Source organism: Macaca fascicularis, chromosome 1 (assembly GCF_037993035.2).
Source record: "Macaca fascicularis isolate 582-1 chromosome 1, T2T-MFA8v1.1".
NCBI classification, from domain to species: domain Eukaryota; kingdom Metazoa; phylum Chordata; class Mammalia; order Primates; family Cercopithecidae; genus Macaca; species Macaca fascicularis.
Window position 1 is genome coordinate 64,197,484 of NC_088375.1, and position 13,472 is coordinate 64,210,955.

At 42.0% G+C, this 13,472-nt stretch overlaps 1 protein-coding gene across 14 annotated transcripts in view; it reads left to right on the forward strand.

Annotated features, from left to right (window-relative positions):
- Positions 1-13,472, forward strand: part of SRGAP2 (SLIT-ROBO Rho GTPase activating protein 2) — a 249,014-nt gene that overhangs the window by 158,276 nt on the left and 77,266 nt on the right. For all 14 annotated transcript variants that reach the window (XR_012432328.1, XR_012432330.1, XR_012432329.1 and 11 more), the window contains one exon: positions 11,342-11,404. Coding sequence is in view for 10 of the 14 variants with exons in the window: in XM_065540897.2 (XP_065396969.1) it covers positions 11,342-11,404 (63 nt within the window). In the remaining 4 variants the exon portion in view is untranslated. The remainder of the gene's footprint in view (positions 1-11,341; positions 11,405-13,472) is intronic.

Sequence of the window (13,472 nt, forward strand, 5' to 3'; positions counted from 1 at the left end):
TTCCAGTGGTTAAGGGTAGAGGAGAGTTTGATTACAAAGGTGCAGGATACAAGAGGTTTTTGGTGGGTGATGGAACCGTTCTGTGTCTTAATTGTGGTGATGGTTAGACAACTCTGTGCATTTGCCAAAGCACATAGAACTGTATGCCAACAAGAGTGAATTTTCTGAATGGAAGAAAAAAAGAAGGTAGAAAAGGAGAGGAAAGGGGAACATAGAAGGAACATAGAAGAGGCAGGACAAATAGAAAGCAATTAGCAAGTTGGTGGGTTTAAACCATAATATAAGGTGTAAATTGACTAATGCAAATTAAAGACAGATTTTTAAAAAGTAAAACTGGAGTGTATGTTGCTTGTAAGAGAACAGATACCTTTAAATATAAGGATAAAGAAAGATTTAAAGCAAATTGATAGGAAAAGATAGCTACAATAAAATCAGGCCAGGTAGATTCTTCCTTCCTTCCTTCCTTCCTTCCTTCCTTCCTTCCTTCCTTCCTTCCTTCCTTCCTTTCTCTTTCTTTCTTTCTTTCTTTCTTTCTTTCTTTCTTTCTTTCTTTCTTTCTTTCTTTCTTTCTTTCTTTCTTTCTTCTTCTTTCCTTCTTTTTCTTTCTTTCTTTCTTTCCTTCTTTCTTTCTCTTTCTTTCTTTTCTTTCTTTCTTTTCTTTCTTTCCTTCTGTCTCTCTCCCCCTCTCTCCCCCCTCTCCCTCTCTCTCCCCCCTCTCCCTCTCTCTCCCTCTCCCTCTTTCCCTCTCCTCTCTTTCTCTCTTTCTTTCTTTCCTTTTTTTTTTCCCAAGTCTTCCTCTGTCACCCAGGCTGGAGGGCAGTGGTGCAATCTCAGCTTGCTGCAACCTCTGCCTACCGGGTTCAAGCGATTCTCCTGCCTCAGCCTCCCAGATAGCTGGGATTACAGGTGTGCACCACCATGCCCAACTAATTTTTGTATTTTTAGTAGAAACTGCATTTCACCATGTCAGCCTGGCTGGTCTCAAACTCCTGGCCTCAAGTGATCTGCCCACCTGGGCCTCAAAAGGTGCTGGAATTACAGGCCTGAGACACTGTGCCCAGGCGGTCCAGGTAGATTTTAATGCCAAAAGTATTTTTAGTTATAAGTAGAGACATTTCCAGGCTGGGCGTGGTGGCTCACTCCGGTAATCCCAGCACTTTCGGAGGCCAAGGTGGGCAGATCACTTGAGGTCAGGAGTTCGAGATCATCCCGGCCAAAATGGTGAAACCCCATCTCTACTAAAATACAAAAAATTATCCAGGCGTGGTGGTGCACACCTGTAGTCCCAGCTACTTGGGAGGCTGAGGCAGGGGAATCACTTGCACCCGGGAGGCGGAGGTTGCAGTGAGCCTGGATGGCACTACTACACTCCAGCCTGGTGACAGAGCGAGACTCCGTCTCAAAAAAACAAAAGAGAGAGAGACATTTCCTAATAAAGACTAAGGTTCCAGGAGGAAATATATACTTAATAACGTAGCCTTAAATATGTAAATCAAATGGGACAGAATTAAAATGGGAACTAGATAAATGATCAACCCCAATGAGAGATTTAACACAACTGTCTCAGTGAATGATTAAACAACCAGACCAAAAAAGTCAGTGAAAATACAGAAGAGTTGAAAAACAACAAACTTGACCTAAATGATATAAATGGATACTGTGCCTGACAACTGCGGGTAGATACACATTCTTTTCAAGCGTACATGGAACATTTATAAAGTTAAACCTGAAATGGGGAGGAAAAATCGAAGAGCTTAGGGGAGAAATTAGAGCTGGAGACTGGAAATCTCCAGTTCCAAAGTCTGTACCTTCTTTTTCTCACAATTCATTGATTTTTCAGTGGGAGTGGGGTACTGGCCAAGAGGGAAGGTATCCTCCCCCAAGAATATTGATTTTTCTTTTTTCAACTGTATGTAGGCCATGACTAATGGGAATGGCTACCCATGTGTTTACCGTGGACAAGGACAAGAGGCTGCAAACCACCACTGTAGCTGATCCAGGCTCAGATCTTCATCCCAGTCCCTAGGCAATGCATTCTAATTGCTGTCAGTAAAGGGATTTACTCAGTCTCCCAAAGTTGGCTTTGTGCTCCTCTTAGGTCCAACCCTGGCACCTGAGGTGTCAAGAAAATGCTGTCTTCATAACCTTCCGGAGCCTCTTCCTCTCTTGGCTACTCCCAAGTGTTCTAAAACTACACACATGAATTGGCTTTGCTGCTGGGTTCCTCTTTCTTAAAAGTATTTAATCAGCGATTTTCCCAGTGCCCCAGGCATTTCCTGTACGAGTGCTGCTGACTGTTTTACTTCCTACCAGGCTGCCCTCCTCCTCTTGGCATTCACACTCCCAACTTTCAGATGAGCTCTATTAACTCCTGTTCTTCCAGCCTCCTCCTGGCCCAGCCATCTGGGAGCCATACAGGCATTCTTCCCATCCCCCAGCTCCTAGATTTCCTTATTGTAGGAGGGCATATGTTTTCAAGTACCTTATCATTCTGGCTCTTTTTTCCCGCCTTCTCTCCCAGTTCCAAGCCATTGATTGCTTTTCCTCCTTCGTTCATTTTACAGCTGCTGAGAGATTTGTGCTCTCATGTTGCCTGTTTGCTTTTGTGTCTTTTGTCCCTTATGTCCTGGTCTACTCAAGGATACCCACAGTCACCTAGATAACATTTCTACTCTGTGCTTCTAGTGTCCTGCTTGGGAAATGGGGTGATCACTCATCTTAAGAATGATCTCAAGAAATGCTTTGGCATGAGAGATCAGGGCCTGAAGACATTACACCCCCACCCAAATCATTATCCAAAAGAGTAAAAGATGGAAATTTGCCAAGACAAAGATCACAGTGGTAGTTTAAGAAATGAAAGCTTAGATTTGATTGTTTTATTTTAAGGGATGTTGTTTTGATCTTATTTTCTTAGTATTAGGATAGGTCATTCAAAGAGATTGGAACAACCATGGAAGAACATTCAGATTGTTATAGGACTGTGTTTCAGACTGGGAGAGCAGAGGGCCTTTAGCCTCTTCCTGACCCCACCCTGAACTCCCCTGAACTCCCACCCTTGTCCCGAGTATGCCTGTCCCTGACAAGAGACTTTGGTCAGAGACCAAAGTGAGCTTTGTTAGTGAGCATTCACAGAGGATAGGAGCTGAGTCCATGGATTTCACGTCATGCCAAGGAATGGATTTTCTCCCAGGGCCACTAGCATTACTTGTGGGTTATCAAGTGTTATTGCTCACACATTCCAGAGCTTCTGGAAAAGACTTAAGGAAATGGCTTTCAGAAAGCCATTTCTGTCCTAGAGGAGAGGGGTCCTGGATTTCACTGAACCAGAACTTGATGGGTGGTTTTGGTATTCTGTGACTTAGGTAGTGAGGAACCTCCTACCTTTGGATGTTTCCTTTATGCCCACAGTCTAACCATTTCCTAGTTGTACAGCCAAGAAGGATCTTTTCTGTTTAATCGATCTGGAGGAATAGAAGGTAAATGTATCCTCCTTATTTTCATTCTGCCACCCCTACCTTCATCATTTCTTCCTTTCTGCTAAGCATTTTTTATCATCTTTCTTTGTTTTGTTTGGGGAGTTTTGTTTTTTTGTTTTCTTTCCTCAGGAAAGCTGAATTATTTCTTACAGAGTCATTTAGTTCTTACTGAAACTGGGGAGGAAAAAGATTATGCAACAGCAGGCATAAGGAAAAACAGAGAACCTTCTTCCCTTCGGGCCCACAGAGCCCATTGGAGGGGTTCAGCTACAGTCCTGCCTGGGAAGTAGTTTCCAGGACCTTCACAATTCCACATAGCATCTTTAACATGTTTGAGAGTACGTAAGGAGGCAGCATAGTGCTGTGGAAAGAACACTCAAGTGAGTGTTGAGGGGGCTGGACTCTAATATTAATGTTAGCCAACATTTATTGAACAGGCTAGGTGCTAGATTCTGTTTAAAGCACTTTATATGGATTATCTCACTACTCTTATTATCCTATTTTACACATGTGGAAGCTGAAGCACAGAGTATTTAAATGTAATTTACCCAAGGTCATCAGTTGGGGAGTAGAAGTAGGATTTAATTCCTGCTCCAGAGCCTACATGTTGAGCTCTCTTTTAATACTGCATATAGTCCCTGATAGGCTACTGACCCTGGAAAAGTTATTTCAACTTTTAGGGCTCATTGGTGAACCATAACCAAAGGGAGCTCATTGTGGCTAACCTCTGATGGAGTTTCCACTTTTAATAATTTATATGATGAGATGCAGCTATATTGTTTAGTTCTTGTCATTATGTGAAAGCATAGTGTTTAAATTTTGACCTCATTGATTCAGCAACTTACTATTTTATGGCCACTGTGCACAAAGCAGTGGGCTGGGTACCACAGAGGATTCAGAAAAATGCTTAAAAAGTTAAAACCTATCTCTTCCATTAGCTTTAGATGGTTTCATATTGTAGTTGCTTTGAGGATTTTTTAGACTAAGTTTTTCAGATAATTAAACAGGAATCAAATTCAAAAACTATTCATATTCCAGAAGAGGAATCCTGAAACAGGTATTGGACCTTAGACTATGTCAAGTTTCTGACATTTTCTTTTAAAATGTAACTTTTGTCACTAGGATGGTTTATATCCATTAACTCCTGAGTGAAGGAGCTTCTGGTGAGATTATTTTTTATGGTGCTTACAAGCTCAAGGGATTCTATAAAAATGGAATGTGACTGCTTTGGGAGTCACTAATACTGAAGCTGGATCATTATAACCTGAAATATCCATTAGTAACTTAGAAAGGCAAACTCAAAGAATTTACTATGTAATAGCTGGATTTTTTGAAATCAGATTTTTTTTTCTGGCAAGCTGGATTCAATATCTAGCTTTCTGTGGAGTTAGGTTATGGTGTGGAAACCTCTTGGCTGGGACAGGAAAAAAAATTGATCTTAAACTAAAAAACTAACTTAAGATATTCCATTTCTGGTAATACCTTTGAGATTGGAAGAATTGCATTCTGATGGGCCCAGACGTTAGATTAATGTCCATCTTTCTCAACAGATTGTAAACTTTTAAACTTTCTGTTTTGCATTCAGACCACAAGTGCCTGACACTTCATAGATGTTCTATAAATATTTGCTCATGGACTCTTTACTGCTCACTCCCTAAAATCCAGCCATTTCTCCCTTGCCAGCGTTCAATAATTGAACCTGCTTTGAAACATCTGATCAGCCACTTCAAGAAGGCAAGTTATTTTAGCTCCTTTCTAAATAAGTTAGTGGGCTACAGTCCCTAAACCACTATTTTCTTTATTAATTCCTCAAGTACAGACTTTTGTATATATCCGGTCTTTTTAAACCTGTGTATAATGACTCATTAATGAGTTGTAAAATAAATTTAGTGAGTTATTACCGACATAAAAAAAATAGAGAAGGCCAGGCACAGTCGCTCGAGAATATAATCCCAGCTACTCTAAGAAGCTGAGGTGGGGGGATCTTTAGGCCAGGAGTTTGAGACCAGCCTGGGCAACATCACGAGACCCCATCTCTAAAAACCAGTTTTTAAAAAATTAGCCAACCATGCCTTTACCAGCTACTTGGGAAGATGAGGCAGGAGGATTGTTTGAGGCCAGGAGTTTGAGACCTGCCTGAGCAAACTCAGTGAGACCCCATCTCTACAAAAATTTAAAAAATTAGCCAGTGTGGTGGTACACATCTGTCGTCCCAGCTGCATGGGAGGCTGAGGGAGGAGGATCACATGACATTTGAGCCCAAGAGTTCAAGGCTGCAGTGAGCTATGATCATGCCACTGCATTCTAGCCTAGGCAATAGAGGAAGACCTTGTATCTAAAAAGAAAGAAAGAGAAGAAGAAAAAAAAAGAAGATAAAAGAATAGGAAATATCATAATGGACAGCACATAAGTGAGAGGTGAAGCCAGCTGGACTTCCTGGGTCGAGTGGGGACTTGGAGAACTTTCCTGTCTAGCTAGAGGATTGTAAATGCACCAACCAGCACTCTGTAAAAATGCACCAATCAGCACTCTGTAAAAACGCACCAATCAGCTCTCCGTGTCTAGCTAAAGGATTGTAAATGCACCAATCAGCACTCTTAAGAGCTGTAACACTCACTGTGAAGGTCCACAGCTTAATTCTTGAAGTCAGCGAGACCAAGAACCCACCGGAGGGAACCAACTCTAGACACATAAGTACTTTTATTATAGACACATATTATGCTGTATTGCAATAAAAAATGTTTTTTTTTTGTTTTGTTTTGTTTTAACACCCTAGCCTAACCTGTCTTCAGAAGGCAAAAGCACCTCTGGTGTCCCTACTGTGGCATCTCCTAGCCTACCTCTCTATAAAAGTTTTGCAATTAAGTATATTTGTGTTTTATACATCCTTGGGCTTCACGTAGTTTAAGTTCCTAACTGGAGTTTGATCTTTCTCAGAGCCAAGTCGTGGTATCCTAACCAATGAATGAATGCTGAATAGAAAGAGCTCTGCTTGCATATATGCAGGTAGTGTGGTGGAGGGGAAATCTAGAAGTCATTTCTCAGCTCTGACCTGCGGGATCATCACCCCTTGAATCCCCAGAGCCTCGGCATACAGCCTCACACTGGCATACAGCCTCACACTGTACCACCTATTTTGGTGGTCCAAGTTAGGTGAGGGAGAGGACCAGACACAGTGCTCACCATCACCTAGCACTGGCCGTGCTACTAAACAGTCATTCCTTTTAGCGCTCTCCTCCCCACCAAAAGCATTTCAGGCAAAGCGCCAGCTCCTGAAATGTGGCCTCTTTGAAGTGGTGAGTGAATGCTTCTGAAACCACCACCTTATGTATGGTGGTGCTTCTGCTGCCAGAGCTTAATACAGGGTCGTGTTCCTTTCCTCTGAAATCTGTAACATAAATTCAGTTTTAAACTGTATTTTTTTTAACAGTTGGTCTCTGAACAATCTTTAGGGTGGGGAGGGGATACTCGTGGTTGTGGGGGAGATATGTGCCCTTGAAAACTAGATTCTTTTTTGGAAAACTGCTGATACAGGCTAAATGGCAGAGAACTAAATGACCCTACTGTTCCTACCTGCTGACAGGCTCAGCCTTGGGATGGGGCTGAAATGAGCTCTTGCCACATGGCAGAGACATGCCTTCCTCTTTTTCTTCTTCTTTCATACAAATAGGAGGTAATTTTGTGCCTGTCAAAAAATACAGCTTTGAGACGTAGATAACCAATAAACAACAGTCCCCCCCCCCAACTTGGAAAGCACATGAATGCTGATCTAAATAACTAGAGAATCGGTAACAAGTAACCTCCCTGTTGAGAACAGGTCTGAAATCTCTTTCATAGTTGGTGTTCTTTGGGAAACGCTGAAAGACAAACCCATCCAAGCTCAGGAAACGTGCTGATTTAAAGAGGTCCAAGGAAGAGTGACCAGCCCAGTGGCCAGGCATCCCAGATGCCTAGGATTCTCATGTTTCCGTACATATCTGCTGTTACATCCTTTCTGTGAGCAAGGAGGCTTTGGAACATTACAGTCTTGTCTTGGGGAGATGAAATGACACTGTGCATTTCAGTTCTGTTTCCAATGCTGTTATCTGTTGGAAAATGAAGCTTTCCTACCCATTTTGTCAGCATAAAACTGGTAGGAGCTGTTGCAATCTCATTGTCTTCTGATCAGCCCCTCCTTGGCAGCAGTCAGAGTGGACGCCCCGTGAAACACACTCTGGCCAAACGGTTGTGGTGAGTTTCAAAATAAGAGATCCCAGCCTGGGCACACCATCACACTTCCCATCCCATAGAACCAGCATTGTTAACTGTGCCACATCTCTATTCTAAATTTAGGCATCTTTTTTTTTTTTCCAGGCAAAGATTACTATGCAAACATTTAAGAGAAAAACTTTGTCCAAAGTAATTTTTTCCCCCAACTTCTATTTGGTTTCCTGCAATGTTTAGATGACTCATTCTCTTCCAAGAAATTTTAAAGAAAAGAGATGCAGGCTGTATGTTAGTACACAAAGACTGCTCTGTAAATTCTCTTTTTCTTCCCTGTCTAGAAACCTCTTGCCTTTTTATAGAGAACAGAAAAGCTCTACAGTCTTCGTTGTCATGTACTCGGCCTCATCAGGTTTTGTTGTTCCCGGGAATAAATGTCCCCCTTGTCTTTGGGTGGGGCCCCCTTGTGGCTAACCAGCTCTGTCAACCCCGCTGCAGTGGCCAGCACGGAAGCCCTTCCTGGGACCACGCTTTCCCCCAAAGGCACACAGTTAAGGTTTCTGAAACAGAGAACGAATAGCCTTTTATCATCTGTGAAAGGAGAGACACTGGCAATTTCCTGCCTCTGGCCTAGTGTCAGAATTTCTCCTGATTGCTAGAGGCTGTATTGTACATTTTAAGTGGGCTCGCTACACATGTATTCCCAGCCCAACCCTCAGCCAGAGGGAGTGGTAAGTCAGATCACTTCAGCAGCCTGTTCAAATAAACAGGGATAATCGCTGAGTGGTCCTCCCAACTAATCAGTACATGAAAGGAAACATCTGCCTGGGCTTAATTGCTGTTTTTTTGGTTACTCTTTTCCCTCCTCTTCTTCCCCCATCCCCCATTCTGGGGCTAGGTTATTTAAGTCATGGGTAAGCAACAGGGTAGAGGAATAGGAGCTTTCTCCTTTAACCTCTGCCATTCAAACAGAAGGAGGAGTTAAGAAACGATAGGAGGCTAGCAGGGGGAGCTGGCCCGGAGGCAGGAGGGCAGGGCAGTGGGAAGTGATACTCATGGTCACTTCCTGACCCTGTTGCTGACTCTGGGGCTCGGAGTGAGTCATGTTGCCTCACTTCACCTCCTTGGGCCTCTTGCTTCAGTGGAGCTCAGCTTTTCTCTCAATGGAAAGGAGAGGCTGGTATGTGAGATCACAGATGAAAGGCATTCCCTCTTGTGACTTCTTCCAGCAGTTGAGGTCATTGGATGAGAGACCCTGGGAATGGTAAATTTAAGACTGGCAAGATGCCCCTGAACCCGTCCATTTTGTAGAGCATCTGGGTCGCCTAGGAGAACTTGCTCATTATCTTCTAAGCCAACCAGCGGTACACTAAAGGGAGTGATGTTTGAAGATAATATGGACTCTAGAAGCCAGGCAGAAGATCATGTAGAATCATAGAATGGCAGAGGTTGGAAAAGACCTTAGAAATGTTTTAGCTGAAGCTTTTCATTTTATAGAAGGGAAAACAGAGGGCCAAAGAGTAATGTCCAGAGTTATCTCTTTGGTAATGCAGGAGCCAGGAATAGAAAGAGAATCTTATGATTGCAAATTTAGGGCTCCTTCCACCCCTTTCCCCACTATCAGATGTAAAAATTCTTGCCTACTCATGACAGAGGCTACACATAGGTTATATTCCATAATGAATACCTTAATAGAAAAAATGGGCAGAGAACACCTTAATAGGAAAATGACAGATTATAAAAGAAAAATGAAAATGACTGATAAACATTTTTTAAAATGCTCAGGCTCACTAGAATCAAAGGACTGCAAATTACAGGAGGATACCACATCAAATTATCAAGACAATAAAATGTGAAATAAACATTCATATATGCTATTGGTGTTATTTTAAATTGGTACCGTTTTTCTCAAAGGCATTTTAGTGGTATAAATGGTAGTCTTTGACCCAGCAATGTTATTTCTAGGAGAAAATAATGAAAGGTGTGTGCATTAGATCATATACAAAGTAATGTGATATGGCATTTTTTATCACAAAAATTTAGAAGCAAAGTACATGTCCAAGAATGGGAGCTGCATCAATATAATGTATTATAATGCTATAGAAGAATAATACATGTGGAAATGTTTACAACATATGTTTAAGCGAATAAGTTACAAAACAGGATTTATAATGCAATCCCAATTTTGTAAAAATAGAGAAGATTAGAAAAATACATAACAACCCTTAGAGTGATGATTTCTTAGTGGTAGGCATTTAAGAGTTACTTTTGTTTTCTTTTTTGAGGTTTCCTAGTTTCCTTATTATAATAAACATACATTACTTTTGTAATCAGAAAAAAAGTATTTTTTAAGTAGAGATATATGTATCTTGAAAAAAAGCAAGATTTTAAATGATTGTGTATCTGACATGAAAGACCTTCCTTTTTTTGCCTGGGAGCTAGCAGCCATGGTGGGAGGGATGGGAGACAGTATTAAAACTTCTGTTAGGATGGCATTTTGATATCCAAATTTCTAGTAGGGAAGATCTAGAAGGAGCTGGCAAAAGATAAAACAAGGGGTTTCCCTCTCAATGACCCATGCTGCCAATCAGTGTTAGCCCTCTTAGGTTTGGCATATAACACTTAGTATAGGAGGTGTGACAGTTTCCTTCCTGCTTCCTCATTCTTTCTTTTCTTTTTTTTTTTTTTTTTTTGAGACCGTCTCACTCTTGTCGCCCAGGCTGGAGTGCAATGGCGCAATCTCAGCTCCTTGCAACCTCCGCCTCCTGAGTTCAAGTGATTCCCCTGCCACAGCCTCCTGAGTAGCTGGGATTACAGGCATGTGCCATCACGCCTGGCTAATTTTTGTATTTTTAGTAGAGACGGGGTTTCACTTTGTTGGCCAGGCCGGTCTCAAATTCCCGACCTCAGGTGATCCACCCACCTCGGCCTCTCAAAGTGCTGGGATTACAGGTGTGAGCCACCGTGCCCAGCCCTATTCTTTATTTCTACTGCTCTATGTAGTTAGATGTCAGCCCTGGGTGGCAGCAGCAAAGAACCCAAGAGCCATCACTGCTCAAGATTAACTAGTTGGAGACCCCTTAACATAGATTTTCAGCATCTAGTAACAGCTAATCTCGCAGGCAGTCAATATTGAGATATCGCTGCCTTGTGAGTTTCGGGTAGAAATAAAGCAAGTAAGAAATATAGTTCCATCCTGTTTGGAGTTTTCTATTTAGTTAGGGACTTTGAAGTCCCTGGATGTTTATATACTTTTTCCTATTTCATCCCATTACACATCTTATTTTCCTTTGAAATCTTCTGGAATGCTTGACTGCAAGTATCTGAGAAACCGTGTTCCACCTAACAACAGTTGCTAGGTAGGATGTGGCTTTCAGTCCTGCTCTTCGGGGACCAATAGAAAAATCAAAGGCTACCACCCTTTTTCCCTCCATGCAATTGCCTTTGCTGGGCTATAGAAAGGGCACATTTCATTTTATTAAAACTCTTTGAGTAATCTGACCATAATTGGGTCTGATTGGAGTGGTTATCTGATTTGCTGGGTTAAATAATGGGCCTTAATTGAGTCTGGGTTATTTGTAGAGCCAGTGCGGCTTTTGCCTTCATTGCTCCCTCCTCTCTCTTCTGTTTCCCAATTAACCTTCATTCCTCTTTCCTTGCAGAGTAAAGAAGTCGGCCAGCAGCTCCAAGATGATTTGATGAAGGTCTTGAACGAGCTCTACTCGGTAAATCAGATGGGTTGCTTGACTCTTTAATAAGCAGAGGGAAGCAGCATTTGGCAGCTTGCAGCCATAGTACGTCAGCAACAGAACTGAACTGAGGTTGAGGACAAGTGCATGGTCCCCACTGGGGGTGACCCCACCCATCTCTTTTTTCACACTCGTCTTTTCAAAACAGAATGAGTCAAAAAATACTTCCTCAAAATAAGTTTTCTCCTCAGCTGTGCAAGCTCACCCTGGCTTTATTTGGGGCATAATTGCTAGAGACCAGCCAGAGTCTAGGTCATTGGCACAATGGACCCCATTAGCAGCAAACAGAACCTAACGGCAAGGAACGTAGCCTGCATTGCACTATTAATATGTGCCTGTTGGAAAGGCTTTATTGTTCTAGGTTTTGCATCAGATCTTGGATTGATCTACAGATTTGAGACTAGAACAAATGCTCTAGAGGGCAGCACAGAGTCCTAAATTCCCCCAACAAGAGGGACCAGTTCGGGCAGAGAGAGCTTTGCACTGGCTTCCTGGAGTTTTATAAAGCCAAACCTCAGTGACGAGGCAGGCTGCGGGCTTAGAGAAGAGAACACAATCTGTTCTGAGATGACTGGTGCTTCAGGCACATGATGCCTGTGGCTGGTGCGTGTTAATTCATGCGCAGAGAGGTGGTGGTGGTGGTGGTGGTTGTTCCCCAGCCATGTTTTTCTAATTATAATGAAAACAAACACACACTCACACACATACACACCAAGGAAATTCGTGTTGTTATACAGGGAATACTTAAGTTGTACAGCTAATGCCTTTCAGGGGCCCCTTCTCCAGCTTGGATGTGCCAGCCTACTGTGTCATTCTCCAGCATTTCTCCATCCTATTTGAAGGTGATACTGATTTCTAATGTTTACTTGCTTATTTGCTGCATTTTTCTTTTCTTTTCATTTCTTCCTTTCCTTTCCTTTCTTTTTTTTTTTTTTTTTTTTTAATTCACAGAACAGGCAGTGGTGACATGCATGATAGGCATATGGGATCAGATGTTGCTGATCCAGAAACCTAGGTGTGACCATTTTGTCATAGCAACTGTTAAGCAAGTAAATAGGGTAGAGTAGTCATCTGACTTATCTCCAGTGATGTTCAGTTTGTTTTGAATTTCTACTCTGTGACTCTTCTGCTCTGAGGCCAAGCATAGATAGATGGTACCTTTGGTTCAGCTCCCAACTTTTCATTTCTCTCAAATGAAGTTAAGAGTTTTTAAAAATAGAAACACATCGATGTGAACCATTTTCAGACTGGATGGGTTTCCTGAACCTTGTCTTTTTAATGCTTTACTTCTGCTCATTTAGAGCATTTTCTAAGCACCAAGAAGAGCTATCACTCCTTTCTCTTGGCAGAGAATTCCCTAAGATAGAAAATGACACATGTAGTCACTATATAAATTCTTTTATTTTCCTGTAAGCATTTTGACCCTCTACTATTTGCAGCTGTTTCTGGGAAGGAGTAGTTTGGATAACCAACAAACCTTGCCACTTCTTTAGTGGGACTCAAGGCAGCAGAAGAAGACTAATGTCTAAGGATCTATTAGCTTTTACCCAGGGTCCTATCTCTCTTCATATGTTGTGCTTTAAGAAAAAAATAAGTGAAAGGGCGTAAGCTGTGTTCGAGTGATGAAGAAAACCTTGAAACTTATTTCTCTGGTCTGCAGAGGGCTGAGCTGCTACCTCTGACTGCAGACTTAAGACAGCCCAATATTGGCCAACTACTTTACTGGCCATTGTGAGGCCACAGTCAACGTAGAGCATAACATCTTCCCATTGATGTTCAAACTGAGAATTGCCTGAGTGTGGTATCCCCTGTCATAAGATGAGCTGGAATATACCTTCATAATCTATCAAAGGCCAAAATTAAAATGTGATGTTTTCCTCTAGTAGGCAATGGAAAGAGGGAAAAAAGAGTAGAGGCACTAGAAAGTTTCAGAGAAGTCAAAACATTCTGGTCCAAATGGAGTTTTAAGCAGAGGGAGTTTTACCCCAAGGGGACATTTGGCAATGTCTGCAGACATTTTTGATTGTTACAACTGGAGGAGTAG